Genomic DNA, 20,682 nt, shown 5'->3' with positions numbered 1-20,682 from the left:
CCGAGTGCTGGGATTAAAGGCGTGCGCCACCACCGCCTGGCTTTGTAATTTATTTTTATGCATATGAAGATTTTGCCTGCCTGCACACAAGTGCACTTCGTACATTCTTAGTGCTGGTGGAGGCCCAAAGAGGGTGTCAGATACCTGGAGATAAAGTTACAGTTGGTTGTGAGCCACTGTGTGGGTGCTGAGGACTGAGCCTGGGTGCTGGAAGAGCACCAAGTGCTTTTAACTGAGTCATCTCTAACCTCTCTCTCTCTCTCTCTCTCTCTCTCTTTTTTTTTTTTTTTTTTTTTTTTTTTTTTTTTTTTTTTGTTTGTTTGTTTGGTTTTTTGAGACAGGGTTTCTCCGTGGTTTTGGAGCCTGTCCTGGAACTAGCTCTTGTAGACCAGGCTGGTCTCGAACTCACAGAGATCCGCCTGCCTCTGCCTCCCGAGTGCTGGGGAGGGGGGCGGTGTCTGAGGAGGCAGAAAAGGCATCTGATTGCCTGGAGCTGGAGTTACAGCTGGGAGCCACTGACCTGGGGCTGGGAGCCAAACTTGGGTCCTCCACAAGAGCAGTCAGCACTCTTACAGTTGTTCCAGGGTCCTACCCGGGACCAGGACTCTCGTCCCACATGGGCCTCAGTCCACTTTCTACTTTCACTTGGCCTCTGAGGTGATAGCCCGCTAAGCTGGTGCCTCCTTGTGGAGGTGACAGGGCAGGACATCAGATTGGAGTACTTCCTCATGAGGAATTGTCCATCTGCAGAAGAAAAGCATCACTTCTGAGAAGGGATCGTCTTGACGGAAGCATGCATTCAAAGGCCACCCTTTCAAGCATAAGGAGGGAGTGTTCTCCAGGCATGGGCACTCAGTGCCTGATGCATAGTGGGCACCCATTAAACATTTACAAGCTGGTAAAGAAAACCAGCCGTGAGACAAGCGGTGAGAAGAAGCATGTTAGAATCTGGGTGTTGAGAGGAACAGACTGTTGCATTTGTTCTGGAAAGTAGCCAGACGGGCCTTGAAGCCTCTTCTAACATTGAACACTCATCACTGACCTCAGAGAACTTCGCCCCATGCCCCGGGGTGCATCCTAGAGTGTCACGTCATGTGTGGCCTTTGCAGGGAGGCTGTGCGCCAAGTCACACTTCTTTCTCATTCAGTCTCAATCACAGGAGAATGCACCAAAAACCACCAAGTGGCTCACATGTCGCATCTCTGCTTGTGGCTTTTGATTGCTAACATTTATTTTTGTATGTGCGTGCATGTGTGCTACAACGTTCCTGCGGAGGTCAGAGGACAGCTCTCAGGAGTCAGTTCTGTTCTGGGTGGCAGGGTTCGAGCTCTGTTTGTTAGACTTGTCAGCTGAGGCCTTGACCAACGGGGTCATCTTGCTGGTCTTTCTTTCCTTAGAACTAAGGAGAGGACAGCACATTAGCAGGATTGCTACTGCTGTGCCTTTACAACTCAACACTAATTCTTTGTAATACATTTAAAAGTTGTGTGGGATTTTTTTTGTTTGATTGCGTTAACAGGATGTCACTATGTGGCTTTTGCTAGCCTGGTAGTCCCCATGTAAATCAGACTGACTCCAAACTCACAGAGACCCTCCTGCCTCTGCCTCCTGAGTTCTTGGATTAAATACCAATATCATCATCCTAATATCATCATGTATACTGTAATGCATTTTTTAAAAAGATTTATTTATTTATTATGTACACAGTGTTCAGCCTCCATGTATGCCTGCAAGCCAGAAGAGGGCACCAGATCTCAGTACAGAAGGTTGTGAGCCACCATGTGGTTACTAGGAATTGAACTCAGGACTTCCGGAAGAGCAGGCAATGCTCTTAACCTCTGAGCCATCTCTCCAGCCCCTGTAATGCATTTTTATTTTATATTATTTTCTTTTCTCAGCGTGCAACTGAAGGTGTTTGCAGATATGATGCAAATGGTCTCCCCTGCTATCCTTTAAAAAGTTATGGGGGCAGTGCAGATGGGGGGGGGCGCATCGCCTCGTCAGCAGCTGCAGCCTCCTTCTTCTGCCACTCCTGGAGCTGCCTGTGTCTCCTTCAGTGTGGACCTGGTGCCTCTTTTGTGAAGCAGCAGCTGAGGAGACTCCGGTGCTCGCCATGGCCGACGGGAAACCCAAGGAAGGAGTCAAGACCGAGAACAACGACCATATTAATTTGAAGGTGGCGGGGCAGGATGGCCCTGTGGTGCAGTTTAAGATGAAGAGGCACACACCACTTAGTAAACTAACGAAAGCCTATTGTGAACGAAAGGGTTTGTCACAGAGGCAGATCAGATTCCAGTTTGATGGACAGCCAATCAATGAAAGTCACACCTGCACAGTTGGAAATGGGTGTGTGTGTGTGTGAAGATACGATTGATGTGTTCCAGCAGCAGACAGGAGGTGTCTACTAAAAAGGGAGCCTGCTACTTTACTCCAGAATTTTGTTATAGACCAAGAATACATTTGCAATTAGAAAACCGCAATTTGGTTCCACCACATCCTGACTACTACAGAATAGTTTTCTCTATTCTTTCATTTCCCTGTGCCCATTTCTTTTTTCTTTTTTCTTTTTTTAATTTTTGAGACAGGGTTTCTCCGTAGCTTTTTGGTTCCTGTCCTGAAACTAGCTCTTGTAGACCAGGCTGGTCTCGAACTCACAGAGATCCGCCTGCCTCTGCCTCCCAAGTGCTGGGATTAAAGGCGTGTGCCACCACTGCCCGGCCTTTTTTCTTTTTTAAACTAAATGGCCAGTGTTCTGTTTTCTGTTTTGATTGACAGCAGATGGAGGTGGTCTGGGGGAAAGTACTGGCTCTGTGAAAATACCCCCCTGCTCCATCAGTGGCATGCTCGCTCATCAGCTTTTATCTTTATATTCCAGTAAGTTATTTTGTTCTCAATGTTTTAACAAAGGAACCCAACCACAAAATCCTTGCACACCTTGTTCGATTGGAGAATTTTAATGTTTTTCATTTATCATTGTAAAACCAAGGACAATTTTTTTAACTTTTTTGTCCATAGCTGTTACATGCAGGGCAATCTGTCTTTAAGTAGGGATAAATTACTCTTGAACAAAATGATCCTAGGTAGTTTTTCCTCCAAGTCAAGCATCTTGTTGTTTAAATAAACTTCTTGTTTAAAAAAAAAAGTTGTGGGACAAAGTGGTGGTGGCGCACGCCTTTAATCCTAGGACTCAGAGGTAGAAGCAGGTGGATCTCTGTGAGTTCAAGGTGTAGATGAAGATTGCACATTACTTTCCTGGCCACTCAGACCCACATAATCACACAGAAACTATATTGATTACAACGCTGTTTGGCTGGTGGCTCAAGCATATTTCTAGCTAACTCTTATATCTTAAATTAACCCATTTCTATTAATCTATGTATAGACACCAGGCTGTGGCTTCCCAGGTAAAGTTCTGGGCATCTTTCTCCTTCGGCAGCTACATGGCACCTCTTTGACTCTACTCTCTCTATATATCTCTGTTCAGTTTTTCCACCTGGCTTTGTTCTGCTAAGCCATTGACCAAAACAGCTTTATTCGTTATCCAGTAAAAGCAACACATATACAGGACATCCCACCTCATCTCTCCATAGAGAACGGGCTCCACAATGTCAGTTCATGTCCCACTGCCACACACTGCCCAAGCCCCGACATTCACCTCCCTTCGCAGGTTCTAGTTCAGTCCTGTGCAGGTCCCCCGGTTGTCAGTTCGGAGTCAGTGAGCTCCCATTAGTCCCAGTGATTATTCAGGTCTGGGCAGCCGGGAACTAAACGAGCAGTCTCTGTTTACAGAGAGAGAACTTGCAGCATAGGTGTGTGTGTGTGTGTGTGTGTGTGTGTGTGTGTGTGCTTGGTTCTGCCTCCGTGAGATGACAGGACCGACTTAGTTGACTTCCCAGGGGAGGCCTTACCTTCTCCGAGGAGCGCATGGGGAGGTGGAGTGGGGAAAGGTAGGGAGAGTGGGAGGAGAGGAGGAAGGGGGTACTGAGATTGGTTTGTAAAATAAATAAATAAATTGTAGTAAAAACCAACAAACAATAGCAACACAACGTTACTATGGTTAAGTATTTTATCTTAGCACGCTTTAGTGCTAAGATACAACTTAGATACCAAGTTCCAGACTAGCCTTGGCTGCAGAGTGAGACCGTTTGTTAACAAACAACACAGTAACAACAAACAAAGCAAAACAAAATTACTCTGAATAGGAGAGACAGTCAAAGGCCAGGTGTGTGTGTGTGTGGGCTCCCCGCATGATAAACCTGGGGTGGGGCAGGTGGGCATGAATGGGGAACCCCAGCCTGGCTCATAGACCAATCCATACAGGGGCTGAAGTCCGGAGTGGGGCAGGTGGAGAATCGCTTGGGCTCTGGGGCCCTCCCCGTCCCATTGATCCCAGAGCGTCCCTGACCTTTGTGCCCTGCAACTGGGGGCTGGCACACTGGCCAGGTTGGGCTCCTAGATAGGCGGTATGCTGCGACTGCTTACCTCCAGTTGTGCCCGGGTCCTGGGGTCTGGGGTGGTCACGTGGCGTCCCTCTGTGGGGCTCCTCTCTCCTGGGCGCCCCGGGACCCGCCAGGCTTCAGATGTCTCAGGTGCTCCACATCACCAATCCTCCAGCGCGGAGTCACTGGTGCAGCTGGTGGGCATCTGCTCTATGATGCGCCTGCCCTTGCAGTCGTCCCCCGAAGGGCTGGATGCCGCCTTCATCGGTGTGCCTCTGGACACGGGGACTTCCAACCGGCCCGGGGCAAGGTAAGGCAGGTGCACACGGGCTGGGGACACGTGGTTGGGCCCAGTAGGCAGGAGTGTAGAATGCACGTGGGCTTGCATCTTTTCACCCAGGTCATTTTGGAGTCAGGGAGGGCGGCTCCCTTCTTCCGTAAGCAAGGCCAAGGGCTTAACACAGGATTGGAAGGTCAGTTCTGATATCCAGGGTCATCAGTGGTCAAGAGAGGCTTCTGTGTACTCCTGTAATCCTAAGAAGCCAGGCAGCTCAGAAAGGCCAGTGGGTGCTGTTTAGCAAGCCAAGAGTTTCTAAAACTCCAGCCTTGCTGGGATGGTAGTTGTGCATACCCTAATTCCATCCTAGGGGCCACTGATTTGAGAATGGAATTGGTTGTCTCTTCCCCAAACCCCTAGCTATCAAAGTCAAAGAGACATAAAGACTGTTTTCTTAATTAGCAAGCATCAACAGTTTCTGTTCAGCTCAGTACATCTGACTGTATCCATCTGAATTTTAAAATCGGTCATTTATTAAATGTCAATGAACCCAGGATTCTTTGCAAAGTTGACCTCCTCTAATTCTTTTTTTTTTTTTTTTTTTGGTTTTTTCAAGACAGGGTTTCTCTGTGGCTTTGGAGCCTGTCCTGGAACTAGCTCTGTAGACCAGGCTGGCCTCGAACTCACAGAGATCGCCTGCCTCTGCCTCCCGAGTGCTGGGATTAAAGGCGTGCGCCACCATCGCCCGGCCAGCATCATTATTTTAAAGATCAGGAAAGAGAAACTCAGGTTAATTGTCTAATGCTGTATAATAAATTGGTGGTGGGTGGGCTCTTGAGTCTAGGGATGAAGGGGTGTGGCGGAGTAGCAAAGCTCTCACTCAGCTTTTGAGGTCCCTGGATTGATCCCCAGCAATGAAAAGACAAAACAGGCAAAGAACAAAGTGGAGTGTGCGTCACATGCTGGCCCTTAACATTTTAAAATACTTATTTTTATTTGATGTGTACACATGTTCATGTCTGCGGGAATGTGTATGTACCACATCTCTGCCTGGTGCTAAACAGCCAGAAGGGGACAGTGTTGGGTCCCCCCAGAACTGGAGTTAAGGACAGTTGTGAGTTGCCATGTGGATGCCAGAAACCAAACCCAGGTCTTCTGCAAGAGCAGCCAGGGCTCCTGACTCATGAGTCATCTCAGCAGCTCTTTAAATAACAGTTCATGCACGTGCTCATGTGTGTGCATGCGTGTGGGTGGAGGCTGGAGGACAGCCCACTGAGTCATCTTTGGTGTCACGGTCCACCTTGTTCAAGACAGGGTCTCTCACTGATCCTGAGCTCACTGAGTGGGCTAGACTGGTGGCCAAGCTAGACTGGTAGCCAGGGAGCCCCTTCTGACCCTCTTGTCCTGATCCCCAGTGCTGGGTTTTCAAGTGGGTGCCACCACACCTTGCAGGTATATATGGGTTCTGGGAATCAGACCTGGGTCCTGGGAATCAAACCTGGGTCCTTCCACTTATATGGCAAGTGCTTTCCTGACTGAGCCATCTTTGTACTAAAACAAACAGCTAAATCAGTCTCAAATACTGTGTTACAGTAGAGCAAAACTGATAAACTGAATATGATCAGAAATTCTGTTCGTCTACCATGGTAGACATACATACATACTGGTACTCCCAGCACTCAGGAGGCCGAGGCAGAAGGATTGAGAGTTTGAGGTAATCTTGGGCTACAATGAGTTTTGTGCCAGCTTGGGTAACATAGCAAGACCCTGTCAAACAATGGAGAAAAAAAAAACCCATGCCAAAAAAACCCCCCAAACATACATAGATTAATGGCTGTCAGTGGGGTCTGTTTTATACCCAGTGATGTCTGCTAACATCCAGACATACTTTTACTTGGTGCAGGTTCAGGGAAGAGGTGCTCCTGGTTGCCAGTGGTGACAGACTCTATCCCACAGCACAGCGTCACCTGTCTCAAAAGTCAGGAGACAGAAGCACCTTTTAGGCGTAGCGAGCCGGGGTCAGAGCTCTGCAGCAGCTGACTGTCAATGATTCTTCTTCTCTAGATTTGGACCCCGTCGCATCCGAGAGGAATCGGCGATGCTGGGGGCTGTCAACCCCAGCACGGGAGCCCTCCCTTTCCAGTCCCTCAGGGTTGCAGATCTAGGCAACGTGAACGTCAATCTTTACAACCTCCAGGACAGCTGCCGGCTAATTCGAGAGGTCTATCAGAACGTCGTAGCAGCTGGCTGCATTCCTCTGACCTTGGGTAATGGGTGCTAGCAAGGGACCTATAGCTTTTTCATGGTAGTCTGGGGAGGGTGGTTATTCAATAGAGCCCCTGAGCAGCTGTTCTTCAAGGTAAGCTACTATGAAGACAGACAAAGAAGGAAAGTAAACATTCATTCACTCGTTTTAATCCTAGGGGAGAGGATATTTAATATTTTGGGAGAACTGGCATGAAAGCTAACAGAGTAAGACCCTGTCTCGGGGGGCGGGGGGGGGGGGGGAGACTGGTTAGCTAGGCAAGGCCAGTGGGGCGTTTGCCCCGGGGCATTAGAAAAAACCAACAGCCAAGATCAGTAAAGTAGGATGGTAACCTATCCCTGCTTTTGCTTTGAGCCCCAGTTTGACTAGGAGAATTGGTGTTGGCGTTACAGGTTTTGTTCCTTACATTTATTTAGTGTGTGTCTGTGTACCCACATGATCACAGTATGCACATACAGGTAAGAATCCAACTTTGGGGAGTCTGTTCTCTCCTTTCACTGTGTGGATCCTGGGGATTGAACACAGGTCGTCAGGCTTGGCAGCAGTCGCCTTTACCCACTGAGCCATCTTGCCTGCCCTCCAGAGGATATACCTGAGCTGGTCAGGGTTTGCTTCAATAGGGCAGTGGTCCACTGCTTGACTCTACTTCTTTGGTTCACGAATTGAAACAACATGAGTGGTTTTTTTTTTTTTTTTGTCCCCATTTATTTTTGCCAATTCGGGACAGCCTTGTTACCGGATTTGGCAGCAGTAGGGATGCTAGTGTTTGACATCTCAGCCCAGCTTGCAGCTGCCTCATGGGCTGTGCTGCTAGGTGCTTGGCTTCATCTGTCAACAGGCAGCGTGACAATGCCGATCTCACTGCATTGTGGGTGGGCTGTGCAGTTAGCCAGCTCGTTATTGGGCTTCTTCTATTAGAAACTTCCATAAAAACTATGCTATTGTTCTATCAATACTAATCCTTGCCGTAGGCCTGAACCGCTTGATAGGCTAGCCTATAATTTTAGCTACTCCTGAGACTAAGGCAGGGGGAACTACAGGTTCAAAGCCAGTCTGGACTGCAGAATGAGTTCAAATCTAGCCTGGACAACTTAGTGAGACCAAGTCACAAGATTCAAAATAAATAAATAAACAGCTTAGTGAGACCAAGTCACAAGATTCAAAATAAATAAATAAATAAATAAATAAATAAATAAGACAGTACCAGAGAAGAACACCATTCTTCCATACCTAGATATGTACAAGCAACACTGGATGTATAAACTGATGGCATGGCTGCTACACGTATGATTAAGGGGAAGGGTTTTTATTGTAGATAAGAGAGGACAGCCAGAGCTGACCGCATTGGGAGGGGTCCAGAGCAGAGATAAAATGCGGCCTGCAGAGAAAAGGGGAGGAGGGAATCAGAAAAGAGAGAGAGAGAAAGAGGGAGACCCAGAGAGAAAAACAGAGAGCGTGCGAGAGAGGGAGGGACCGAAGCCAAAGAAATAGCGGGGCTACGAGGAGAATAGGGAGCTGGGTGGAGGGAAGCTAATGAGAGGGAGAGGCCTGTGATGGGGATCAGGTGAGAAGAGCTGAGAAGAGCCGGTTTGCCAGTGCGGAGGCTGAAAAGTGTGACGTGTCTGTGCTACTGAGGGAGTCTGGGGACCAGCACGCGCGTTGGTACACTAATAGGCACCACTGATAGCCATGTGTCCCTTCTGCCAGTGATAAGGAAAATGGCTCCTTTTGGTAGAGGGGAACCAGTTTCACAAGTTCTTGAGGAAGGCTAGCTTTTGCCTAACCTCCAGAATTTGGGGAAGTGGAGTTTCCTTTGGACCTGACACTAAACGTGGTGAGATTAAAAAAAAAAAGAAGAAGAAGAAGAAGACACAAAGAGAGGAGGAGAACATGCTGGAAAGGCAGGTTACAGGGAGAGTGGGACATGAAGACAACCAGACAGTTTCTGTCTGAGTCTGCAGAGATGGCTCTGTGGTTAAAAGCGAATGCTCTTCCAGACGACCTGAGTTCAGTTCCCAGCACCCATGTCAGCCAGCCCTCAAAATTACTTCTTAAAAAAAAGATGAGATTAGTGCAGCGGAGCACTTGCCTAGCACATGTGGGACCCTGAGTTCAATCCCCAGTGCGAAAATTAATGAGTAAGTACTGGGGGCTGGAGAGAGGGCTCAAGAGCACTGGCTGTTCTTGTGGAGGACTCGGATTCAAGTCCCAGCACCCACAAGGCAGCTCACAACTGTCTGTGACTCCAGTCTAAGAGGATCTGACACCCTCTTCTGACTTCTGAGGGCACAAGGCATGAACACGATGCAGAGACATACATGCGCAAGCAAAACAAACACATAAAAAATAAAAATAAATAAATCGTCATTAAAAATTAAAACATTTCAGCCATAGAGATGGCTCAGGGTGTGGAAGTCCTTGCCACGTATGCCTGATGACCTCAATTTGACCCCTGGACCATTATTACTGTAGGAGGGAAGTGACTCTTCCGAGTTGTTCTCTGATCTCCACACACAGGTCATCCGTCATACATAGCACGCACACAAGCACACACACACACACACACACACACACACACACACACACACACACATGCATGCGCACATTAAAGCCCATAGAAACAGGATTTTGACTCCTCGGCTACCATCTCAGACAGTACAGGGATAGGTCATTCACACCGTCACAGGTAGGTCTGCGGGTCAGAGTTGCTTTGTTGAACAACTCATAAGCTTTGATTTATGCGATGTTATGTGTCTGAGTGTGGGTGTGTGCCAGGGAGTACGGGTGTCGGTGAAGGCCAGAGCTGGGGTACCCTGGGGCTGCAGTTCTAGGTCTGTAAGCTGCCTGAGATGAGTGATGAGCATCACGTGCTCTCAACCACGGAGTCATCTTCCAGCTCGTTTCTGCCTTTAAACGGCAGGGGAAGACGGTTTCCTTCTGATGACACCCATGGCCATTTAGCTGTGGATGCAGTTCTACAGCATACCCGAAAGGGTGGCAGTGTTGAGCGACTTCGGGACTGTGGCATGTGTAGATGTGGGCTGTTTTCTCTCTGCAGGTGGAGACCACACAATCACCTATCCCATACTGCAAGCGGTGGCAAAAAAGTAAGTCCCAAGGTTTCAACATTCGGGAGCTAAGATTCAGCGGCTATTAGGTGGCACCATGTGACCGCTCGGGGCTCAGAGGCAGGGGTGACTGGAAATTCCCCACTGGGTTGTTTCTATGGACTAAGGCTGGACTCCACGTGTGTCTGTCAGTCATCAAGCCCTTTCCCTTGACCTAGATCTGCTGTGTACACACACTCTGCATTTTCAGTTGGCCCCTGATGTGGAAAATGAATCCCTAGTGAGATACACAACCCCAGCCACCTTCTGTTTGTTTTGCCTTGCTATCCAAATACAAATATTGACTGGGGTTCTGTTCCCCCCCCCCCCCATAGGCTCCCTCCTTGCTTGGACAACAAAACCTAGATTTTTCGGTAGAGGCAAATCTATGCATATGGTGTGTGGGAGCTTCAGAATTTGTTTGGGGGAAGGCAAGTAGGGTAGCATCCTGACTGGGGTGGGAAGGTGTAACTACATCACCAGCTCCTGGAGATTTCTTATTAAGTATGAAAGCTTGGCCTTAGCTTAGGCTTGTATCAAACTAGTCCTTAAAACTTAAATTAACCTGTTTATATTCATCTACATTCTTCCACATGGCTCGCTATCTCTCCTCAGCACCGTATGTACTTCCTCCACATCTGACTGGTGAATCTCCAGCCTCAGATTCCTTACTAGAGTTCCTATCCCTTCCTGGAAGTCCCGCCTATCCTCTCCGGCCTAAATATTGGCCATTCAGCTCTTTATTAAACAAATCAGAAGGTGCCTTAGGCAGGAGAGGAAGGACAGAAAGAGACACATCTTCACACAGCGTGCAAAAGATTATCCCAATAGGAAGGCACGTGGGTAGTAACATTTTCACTGGGGTGGAAAGGCTTGTGGGTAGCATCCTGACTGGGGTGGGAAGGCTTGTGGGTAGCATCCCGACTGGGGTGGGTGGGGCCAGTCTCATCTCAAGCTGCCCTAGCATCCCACTTGTGTGAACTGTGTTCATTTGGGGTGTCTGGCAGAGCTGATGGAGAGGAACAGAGTCTGAACATCCTGTTGGGGCCTTAGCCGGAGAAAAGGTGGCTCTGGTTCAGCCTTCGCTGAGTTCCATCCTGTGCCATTGTCCTTCTCTCTGAAATTCTGGGTGGCAGGCCAGTCAGTCATATCTGCTTCCACCTGGTTTCCTCAAGGCGCTAAGTGAGCTGAACCCAGGAAAGAGATGCAAGGCAGGTAACTGATGCCAGGACCCTTGACCTCTGAGCTGCTGTTTTGCCATCAGGCATGGCCCTGTGGGTCTAGTGCACGTGGGTGCTCACACCAACACAACTGACAAACCTCTGGGGGAGAAGGTCCATCATCGGTCAGTTTTCCGCCGGAGCGTGGACGAGGGACTGCTGGACTGTAAGCGGGTGGTGCAGATCGGCATCCGGGGCTCTTCCGTGACCTTGGACCCCTACCGATACAGTCGGAGCCAGGTGATGGACTGGGTGTTCTTTCTTTCCCCAAAGTGTCTTCTCCATTGTCAAAGAGGGATTCCACAGTGGCTTGACCCGAGTTCAGGAAGTGGGGCTGGGGCTAGATGTGGCCGCACAGGCCCGTGATCCCCATCTTCAAGGATCAAGAATCCAACATTGTCCTCAGCTCCCCATTGTGTTCCCGGCCTATGCGAGACCTCCTCTAGGGACAGAAACAAATACAGGCTGGCATGACGGCTCATCAGGTAAAGTCGCTTGCCCCTAAGTCTGATGGCCCGAGTTTGAATCCCCGGGCCCCAGACGGTGGAAGGAGAGAAGCAACTCCTGAAGCGCATGCTCTGACCTCCACCCTCCACCCTCACACCAGGACACGGGCAAGCTTGTGTTGCTCCCCCACCCCCAACAAAGATGAGAAAAAGCAAGGAAAGAGGAAAGACTGAGTTGGCATTGAGTCACATGGCAAGAGCCGTGAGACTTGATTTCTGCTTTTGTTTTGATACAGGTCATAGTCTGTATCTTAGGCTGGCCTGCAACTCACGGTGATCCTCCTGCCTCAGCCTCCTGAGCTATTGTGATTACAGATGTGAGCCACTGTGCCTGGCTCAGAGAGACATTGATGAGGCAGAAGTGGCCTGCTGCTGCCCAGCAGAATGAAGTAGGAAGTTAAAACCCCTGGAGGCTGCTGGCTTAGAAGGTTGTGAACCTGAGTCTAGACAAGACACCCCTTCTTAGTGTTTATTCTAACACCCTGCAGACAGAAGGCTTTGGTCTGAACATAGTGCAAGGCTCCCACACAAACACCCCAGTCACACCCTCCCCCCCTCCTGCCTTTTTTTTTTTGAGACAGGATCTCACGGTGTAGCCCTGGTTGTCTTGAAACTCGCTCTGTAGACCAGGCTACCTTTGAATTTACAGAGATCTGCCTGCCTCTGCCTTTGAGCACTAGGTTTACTTTGTAGACCAGGTTGGCCTCGAATGCACAGAGATCTGCCTGCCTCTGCCTCCCAAGTGCTAGAATTAAAGGCACATGTCACCGTGGCCAGGCATTTTACATTACTCTTAATTACATTTATTTAATCGTATGTGTGCGCATGAGTGCCACGGCGGGAGTGCGGAGGTCAGAGGACAAATTGTGGAGTGGGTTCCCTTCTGTTGTGTGGGTCTTGGGGTTTGAGTTCAGGTTATTAGACTTGGTAGCAAGGGCTTTTACCTGAGCTGAGCTGTCTCAACTGTCTAATCCCTTGATTTTAGGGTGTGTCAAGACCAAGGTTCTGGACACAAGCATCTAGAACAGTGATTCTCAATCTGTGGATCGTGACTCCTTTCAAACAACCTTTTCACAGCGGTCACCTATCAGATATTTACATTACAATTCATAACAGAAGCAAAATCACAGTTATGAAGTAGCAATGAAAAAAGTTATGGTTGAGGGTCACCACTACATGAGGAACTGTATTAAAGGTCACAGGAAGGTTGAGAACCACTGCCCTAGAGTCTTTAGTGACCAAGTGTCTCAGGCTTGGTTTTAGCGAAGCTCTTTCCTGATTCTGACACTCAGGTCAGCTCTGACCTGGCTCCCTAACTTCATCAGTAGAGCGAGGACCATGGTTCCCCTCCTAGAAATTGAGGTCAGGTGTGATATATGCGTGTGAGAAGCTGAGCATGGGGTCAGCTGGGATATCCAGCTCTTTGGCTCGCCCCTCCTCAGGGCTTTCGTGTGGTCCTGGCTGAAGACTGCTGGATGAAGTCATTGGTTCCCCTGATGGCAGAGATCAGGCAACAGATGTCGGACAAGCCTCTTTATATCAGCTTTGGCATAGATGCCTTGGATCCTGCCTATGCCCCGGGAACAGGGACACCGGAAATTGCTGGGCTCACCCCTAGTCAGGTAAGTGGGTTTGCTCAGTGGATTCCCAGGGTGGGTATTCTTTTTATGTATATGCCTGTCCCCTTGTCCATGCCTCTGTGTGCGTGTGTGTGCGTGTGTGTGTGTGTGTGTGTGTGTGTGTAGATTCCCAGGGGTCAGAAAGAACATTAGATCCTCCTCGAGCTGGATTTACAGGTAGTTGTAAGCCATCTAATGTTGGTGCTGGATACCAAACTTGGATTCTCTGCAAAGCAACAGCACTCTTAACCACTGGAGCCACCCTCCCAGCCCTAGAGGGTGTGTTTTATTTTTTTAACTTTTTAGTGATTCTTTGTCAGTTTCACACCATGTACCCCAACCCCACTCCTCTCATCTCCCTGTCATCACATCTGCCCTCTGCCCTTACAACCCCTCCTGCCACCAAAAGTCTCATGGAAGCTGCAATGTGTCCCAGTGAGTCACACAGCACATCCTTTAGCCCACGCATCTTAACTCGCAAATGTTCACTGCGATGAATCACTGGTCTGGGTCGAGCCCTCCGGCTCCTGCTACACTGTCAATACTGGACCGTCTCTGGCACTCCTCTTGGATGATCCCATCGCTGTCCTGTGTTGCAGAGGTCCTGCAGCTTCGGATCTGCAGGACCAGCCCCTTGATGTGCTCCTGCAGTTCATAGATGTTGGGGCAGGCCAACTCACAGCCCTGGATTGGGACCTGGGTGGTAGCTGAGCTTGTCAGCCTGCCTGCTCTCCTGCATCCTCACCACCTGGGCAAGCTCTCCAGCATTGCTCCGGCTAGCTCACCCAAGGCTGCGGGGTTCAGTCTTGCCTTGAATTATATAGCCCAGGCTTGCCTCTAACTTGACTTCTGACTGCTGGATTAAGGGCTCACACCACTAGGGCAGGATTTTAAAGACACAGCACCTGGATGCGTACAACCTATGGCCTAGAGGCAGAATGCCCAATTTGGCTGAGGATAGCTGTGAACAGTGCCCAACACAAAATTGTAAATTTACTTAAAACATTAAGAATTAAAAAACCAAAACTGGACTGTATGGTTCTTGAGCATGAAATCTGTGGACTATAACCTCATTTCACAGATTATGAGGTTGGCAGGCCCGAGTATGTTCTCAGGGCTGGCTGTAGTTTTGGGTACTCAGTGGACAGACACTGCTTGTCTGTGACTTTCAAATTTCTTGTTTTGTAGCTAGGGACTAAACCCAGGCCTCACCCATGCTAAGCAAGTGCTCTACCCCTGAGCTATGGGACCATCCTGAGAGCTCTGAGAAGCCTTTATTATTCTTTCTGCCTCTAGTTTGTCTATAGTCAATTCATGGGGATCATTTTGCAGTGTCCCCTCTTAAGAACACTGAACTTTGGGGCTGGCAGCGTAGCTGTAGCTCGGTAGCAGCACACAGGCTTAGTGCAAACAAAGGTCTATATGCTATTCCAAGCTCCAAGACAAAACACAACGCGCCAAGCTGCTTGTGGCTAAATTAATCAAGTATGCACATGGAGACCGGCTCCAGGTGGCTGGGACATGTTGGAGTCAAGCCTGATGAGCTACGCTGAGATCGACAAGGGAGGGAACAGGACCTTTCCGTTGTTCGTTACCCCGTTCTTGGAGCCAAGGATATGAACGGCAGGTTGTTCAAGGTGTAACTGAATTGCATGCATCTGCATCTTCTAAGAAAGGAGGATGCTCACAATGGCATCGCCCACAGCCATTCCCTGTCCGGTCAGAAGCATTTCTGGAGCTTTTTGAGCTCAGGATGGAAACTTTAGAGAAGGCAACTGCCTTTGCACCGGTTCCTAATGCTACCTTGGGCAATATCCATCTGCTTGTGCCTTAGCCTGTGTCTCTGCCCAGAATGCTTAGTCATCTCTTCTGCCAGTCCCTTGAAGCATCTGTACCACGGGAAGCCTTCCCCAACTCAGACTGTCTCCTGTAGGCTGCTTGTCTCAAGGGTTTGGAAACGTGACTTTGCCTGGCTTGTTTGACTCCACCACCATCACACCAGGAGGCCCTTGAGAGGGACTGTGTGTGTTGTGAGCTGTGCCCCGGGAGGCCCACCAGCGTGGCTGTAGTGAGCTCGTGTCTCGGGCAGGGGAGGATTATCTATCTATGCCACCGTTGGTTGCTTTGCATTGGCGATGACTGTCACTTCCACCGTGGACAGGCCTTGGAGATCATCCGGGGCTGTCAAGGCCTGAACGTGGTGGGCTGCGATCTTGTGGAAGTCTCCCCACCGTATGACCTCTCAGGTGAGTGCTGAGACAAGCATGATCTAAGGTCAGATTCATCTGGTGAGTTAGGCCTCCAGGTTTACCTCAGGGACCCTACGGAGAATCAGTGTCCAGAGGCAAATGTAAGGAGCGTGAGCTAATGAACCAAACAAAACCCCTGGGAGGTACCAGGTGGTGTTAGTGGAGAGGAAGCCAACAGTTTGCTGTTTAGTGACAGGGTGGCTCGGTCACATCTCCCTTTGATATTTCCCTGAGAAGTGAATTTGCAAAGCATGTTTTACCGGAAGTAGAGTTGCTACAGCTGACACCTGGGCAAAGCAGGCGTCATCCCTCTAATTCTAACTGAAACAAAAACAAAGCAAGCTTCCAGTCAGACCTACTGGCCCGAGGGTGGGCTATGAGCAGCACCTGCCCCAGTATAGACATCCCTCAGAATTCTCATACTGGCTCCATCTTGGCGGGTGGGGGGGGGGAGGCCTGTTCACAGGCACCCAGCACCCAGAAGCCATGGCTCAGAAGCAGGCTAAGGTCCGGGAGACTGGGCTTCAGGGTGGCAAGCAGTCTCCAGAGCTTTTCTTCTTCCTTCCTAGGCAACACGGCCCTCCTAGCAGCTAACCTACTGTTCGAGATGCTGTGTGCTCTCCCCAAAGTGACGACTGTCTGAGTCTGTGTCACGACAAAGCCTCAAGGACTTGCGAGCAGTGCACGGACTAAAGGACGTTTTCTGTGACGTGTCACTGGCCACAAATAAGGACAATTCAGAAGGTCAACCCAAACAGCCTGTGTTTCTTTCCGTTTTAACTCAAAACATTTATTTAACTTTGAGTGTGCCTGAGTGTATGTATACCACATGTGTGCAGGGGCCTGAGAAGTTCAGAAGAGGGTGTAGGATCCTTTGGAACTGGAGTTACAGGCAGCTGTGAGCCACTAGTGGGTGCTGGGAACTGAACCCAAGTCCTCTGCAATGTAAGCACTCTCAAGCGATGAGCCTTCCACCCTTAGTTTTCTTCCCAAGCCATCCCCAAGCCTGCTGTCCTCGATGAAATCATCTTGCAATTCCAGAGGTGCCCCAGAGCCATCACACATCAAAATAGTTTATTTGTTTCCAATCTGTAATATTCTTAAAACAAAATAACATTAGCTTTAGTGCCTGTTCACAATACAAAAACAAAACCCAAAAACAAACAAAACTGAAAAATAAAAACGTAAACATAAAAAGACATGATTTGCCAAATAAGTTATTTGTTCTTAATAGTATCAAAGTGCAAAACATTCCCCTTCCTCTCAGGCCTCTCCCAGGTGCAGCCATCTTTCCTAGCAGACACCATGGCAGAGTCGGCACTGCCTTGTTGCCTGCTTCCAAGCGTGAAGCCAGACGCGCGGACACAAACCGCATCTCACCTCCATCCTCTCCTTACTCCGCTGTTTGCTTGTCTACTTACTTTGTGGTGCTCAGGGCCTCGGGTGCACTACAGAAGCCTTCTAGCCTGTGTCACACCCCACCCTACCACCACTTGTTTGCTGGGACAGGATCTCAGCTCAAGCTGGTTTTACCTGTTTGTGCTAAGGATGACCCTGAGCTCTGGATCCTCCTGCCTCTGCTTCCTGAGTGCTGGGGTTGTAGGTGTGTGCCACCACACCTGGCTCCTTGCAACAATATTTAAGGGATTCTGCCTGACTTTCCTCCCTCATCACTGGGAATCAGAACCAAAGGGCTCACATGCGCTAGGCAAACGCTTTCTCACTGAACTCCAGCCCCAATATGGAATTCCACTTTGAAAACAAAACAGAGCTGAGTGCTTGCTTCCAATCCCTAGCCCAAGCGAAGCAAGTGAGTCAGACCTATTTTATTTTATTTTAACGCCAGGGAAACATGGTGATGGCTGCAAATGACTTAGCACTACATAAAAGGCTGTGAACGAGGAGACTCACCCATCTGAAAACAAGCAAATTCTTTAGAGTGGACAAATGGCAGCTGTCCCTGAGTGGCAGGAAGTCTTCCACAGAGACTGACTAAGGAGGCTGCTATGCCCCATCTACTGAACATGATTTGCAGGCGGTCTCGGGCAGACGCCCACCTCCTCAAACAGCAATGTCTCACCGAAATTGGGTCCTGTGATACGACATTCATTAGGACAAGAAACCTTGGCATTCGACTGAGCATAAAAGTAGCTCGTATTTGACACAAAAATAAACAATTAATGGAAACAACATTCAGGAAGGAAGGCTTGGATCTGCCACGGTAGACTTGTGCTGCATGCCTGTAACCCCAGGACTTGGGAGGCTGAGGCAGGAAGACCTTGAGTTGGAAGCCAGCCTGGACTACATAGTGAGACCCTGTCTCAAAACAAGCAAGCAATCAAACCAAAGCTCCATGACACCCTTGGTGACACCACCCCTGTCAGATCTGCAGGCATTCTGGACTCAAATTTGCTGGGAACACCCCCAATGGCAGGGACCTTTATCTTCTTGGTACAGTTTTGAAAAAGAACAAATATCTGGGGAGTTTTTTGGCTTTCAGAAATTACACATCAAGGAATTTTATCAGTTCCAGAAATATAAAGACAAAAATCTATGAATGAGTTACAACATACTCACGAGAGGAGCCCCACCGTAAAAATAAAGGAAAAAAAAAAAAACAGAACAAAAGCAAAAAATAAATCCAAACCAAACACGTTTGTGTAGGTGATACTAGGGATGGAACTCAGGCCTTGCACACGCTAGGCACGTGTTCTACCCCAGCTCACCCCCAGTCTCCAGAAACGCAGTCTGAGGACTGGGCACTGAGGAGCCAAGTGATTCCTTCAGGCTTTCTAGCTGGGCCAAGTGCACGAGAAGCAGCATTGAGTCAGCGTGTACTTCTAGAGGGCCAGATGGAAGAATGAAGCCTGGCAGTGATTTCTTTATTTTTTAATAAAGCTAAAGATTCTTTGAAAACTACAGAGGGGTCCTGGGCTCAGAGAGTTCATCACTTACCACTGGAGCTCAGTGTTTAAAGTAATCAGGATCCGAGGTGCTTGGTTCAAAGCAAATATGATTAGAGAATACTAACTGAGTGAATGTCCTGTCCCTGATCTGTGCCCTTCACTTTGCAAAAGGGCACTTGCTTGTCAGTAGAACACCACGTGTGGCCGTGGTCTGGCCCTAAACACAGAGGGCATGTTGAATGGGCGAACATGATCCGGCCCTGAGCCTGAGGTGCGTGGAGCCAGGCAAGCTGGATTTGATGGATCTGATCTGGCAGCAGGAAGCAGCAATAAGGGAAGGAGGAAACGATTAAGCCGAGACGCCAAAATGCAGGCCAGAAGTAGGAAGCTAGCTGCCTGCCAGACAGGAATCTGGAACAAGTCTCAGCTCACAGTCACAGAGACAACTTGAAAATTCAGCACTTTGGGGACAACAATGTTCAAAATGCAATTGTCAGAGAGGTCAGGTTCCTTGGTACGAAGACACGCCCGGCATTTCATTCGAGAGCCAGTCAGGCAGGAAGGCTCCTGCACCTGGCTCTTGGCGTCATCTTAAATCTATTGGCTCTATAGCAGCTTATCTACGCTCAGAGAATAAGACCACAGGTTATGGCTCCTAGTATCCAAACTCTAAAATCCACAGAGGCAGAAAGGCATCTGGAGACAGGTCAGTGGCTCAGTCATTACAGTGCTTCTGGCTAGGCAGACTCTGTCCTGGCTATGATGGGGCTTACATGGGAGTGTAGAGAGGGGACAGAGATGAGGAACAAAGGATGCTCACGAAGGACCACAGGGCTATGCGACTCCAGTCAGTGTTCAACCCTCCCTTCTCTTGGTGGGGAAGAACAAATGGAAATGTTACACCCCCATCCACTGCTCAGCCCTTTCCTTTCAAAGTTTGACTGGCCAACTGTTGTGGGGAATACCCCCAAAATATACTTCTCAATGCTTGCTCCCAGAAGACGGTCACATGTAAAATTGCTTAGAACTAGGCCTCTTTTGAAGATGCACCTAGAAACTGTGGTGGCCTGTCGCCTTGGCAGAAGCATGGCAGGGGCCAAATTAGGAGCCTACAGGGGAGGGGGTTGGGGGGTATAGTGACCCACCCTGCATGACAGGTTCTTGAGGATCCTGAGGTTTGTTCAGGCATGACTCAAGGTCAAGCCCTGGGTTTCTCCAACCTAAAGACAGGGTGGTGTGAGCATGTTACAGGGACAGCAAAGAAGAGGGGTGAGTGGTCTATTAAATAGTACGGCATTCATACGGGAGGAGAAAACCCAAAGGAAAGAGTGTCATCTAGGGATCAAACCTGCGACGTGTTTTACTCCTAGGTGACAAAGAAAAGGTCTTCTAGCCTTCGCTCAAGAAGAGAAATCTAAAACCTAGACTCCCCTGAAAATCCCTGTTCCTGGGGCACGTTAAAAACCTGAAGAGTCCATGTCTCAGTCTAGCTCAGGCCACGATGGGATGTAAAACCTTTGCAAGGAACCTTCCATCAGGCGCTCCATCCACAAGGACAACTTGCTTAGCTTGCCCTTGAGGGGCTTGGGCCCGAGGCCACAGGGGGGTTTCCCTCTGGAGGAGTCAGGGTCGCAAGAGCCCACAGTCTCCTCGTCCACTGTCTTTAGGGGCTTGAAAAGGCAGAAATACTTCTTGTGGCCATTCAGGGCCAGCACGTAGCCAGTGTAGTCCCGCTCCATGAAGTGCTTGTCATACTGGTTTGGGATTGGGGCTGCGTCCTGAGCAAACTCCAGCAAGTACTCCAGCCACTCGCGGTGTTTGTCCAGACAGAGGAAGGAGAAGTGGAGGCTGCTGCTCCTGTGGAGAGAGACCGGGGTTCAGGAAGGGAGCTAGCTGCAGGCTACTGGGGGGGAGGTGTGTTCAACTCTGGACAGGGTTGAACAGCCAGGAAAGGCTTGCGCTGGCATTTCTGTGGAGCTGGAGTGGTGGGGTGTGTGTGTGGGGTGCTCATACTCCTCTGTTCAGAACCATGAAGACATGGAGAGAGGGGAGAGGTGTGTGGAGTGGTGTGCCCAGAATCCTAGCACTTGGAA

The 20,682-nt window shown here is 49.2% G+C and overlaps 2 protein-coding genes and 1 pseudogene across 4 annotated transcripts in view; 2 read left to right on the top strand and 1 right to left on the bottom strand.

The window, feature by feature from the left end:
* The first annotated feature begins 382 nt into the window (after positions 1-382).
* On the top strand, positions 383-2,629 carry LOC126510119 (small ubiquitin-related modifier 2-like; annotated as a pseudogene).
* Positions 2,630-4,411: 1,782 nt separating this feature from the next.
* Agmat (agmatinase (putative)) lies at positions 4,412-16,884 on the top strand. Of its 3 annotated transcripts, none has more exons than XM_050152124.1 (7): positions 4,412-4,749; positions 6,781-6,983; positions 10,041-10,089; positions 11,354-11,549; positions 13,258-13,437; positions 15,524-15,680; positions 16,253-16,884. In XM_050152124.1, exons 1-7 carry the CDS (start codon positions 4,466-4,468, stop codon positions 16,324-16,326), a joined length of 1,143 nt encoding a protein of 380 aa, XP_050008081.1. In that variant the 5' UTR covers positions 4,412-4,465; the 3' UTR covers positions 16,327-16,884. The 3 variants fall into 3 exon arrangements, with proteins under 3 accessions (XP_050008081.1, XP_050008098.1, XP_050008090.1); XM_050152133.1 differs by having other exon boundaries at positions 4,413-4,749; positions 15,596-15,680; XM_050152141.1 differs by lacking the exons at positions 15,524-15,680; positions 16,253-16,884 and adding an exon at positions 14,623-15,510.
* Dnajc16 (DnaJ heat shock protein family (Hsp40) member C16) overlaps positions 16,744-20,682 on the bottom strand; it is a 29,565-nt gene continuing 25,626 nt past the window's right edge. Inside the window, exon 15 of the mRNA XM_050152111.1 lies at positions 16,744-20,446. Coding sequence (XP_050008068.1) covers positions 20,071-20,446 — 376 coding nt within the window. The 3' untranslated portion in view covers positions 16,744-20,070. The remainder of the gene's footprint in view (positions 20,447-20,682) is intronic.

The sequence above is a fragment of the Alexandromys fortis genome, unplaced genomic scaffold (genome assembly GCF_014885135.2).
Source record: "Alexandromys fortis isolate MF-2015 unplaced genomic scaffold, M_Fortis_MF-2015_v1.1 scaffold_26, whole genome shotgun sequence".
Taxonomy (NCBI): domain Eukaryota; kingdom Metazoa; phylum Chordata; class Mammalia; order Rodentia; family Cricetidae; genus Alexandromys; species Alexandromys fortis.
Note: the sequence above shows the minus strand (reverse complement) of the source record. Positions and strands in the feature narration are given on the sequence as shown.

What these genes read in the sequence shown, in the direction of transcription:
- Agmat (XM_050152124.1), top strand. Translation starts at nt 4,466, where the DNA reads ATGCTGCGACTGCTTACCTCCAGTTGTGCCCGGGTCCTGGGGTCTGGG. An exon ending in CTGGGCTCACCCCTAGTCAG is followed by an intron (nt 13,438 to 15,523) that starts GTAAGTGGGTTT and finishes TGTCTCGGGCAG; the next exon opens with GGGAGGATTATCTATCTATG. An exon ending in CCCACCGTATGACCTCTCAG is followed by an intron (nt 15,681 to 16,252) that starts GTGAGTGCTGAG and finishes CTTCCTTCCTAG; the next exon opens with GCAACACGGCCCTCCTAGCA.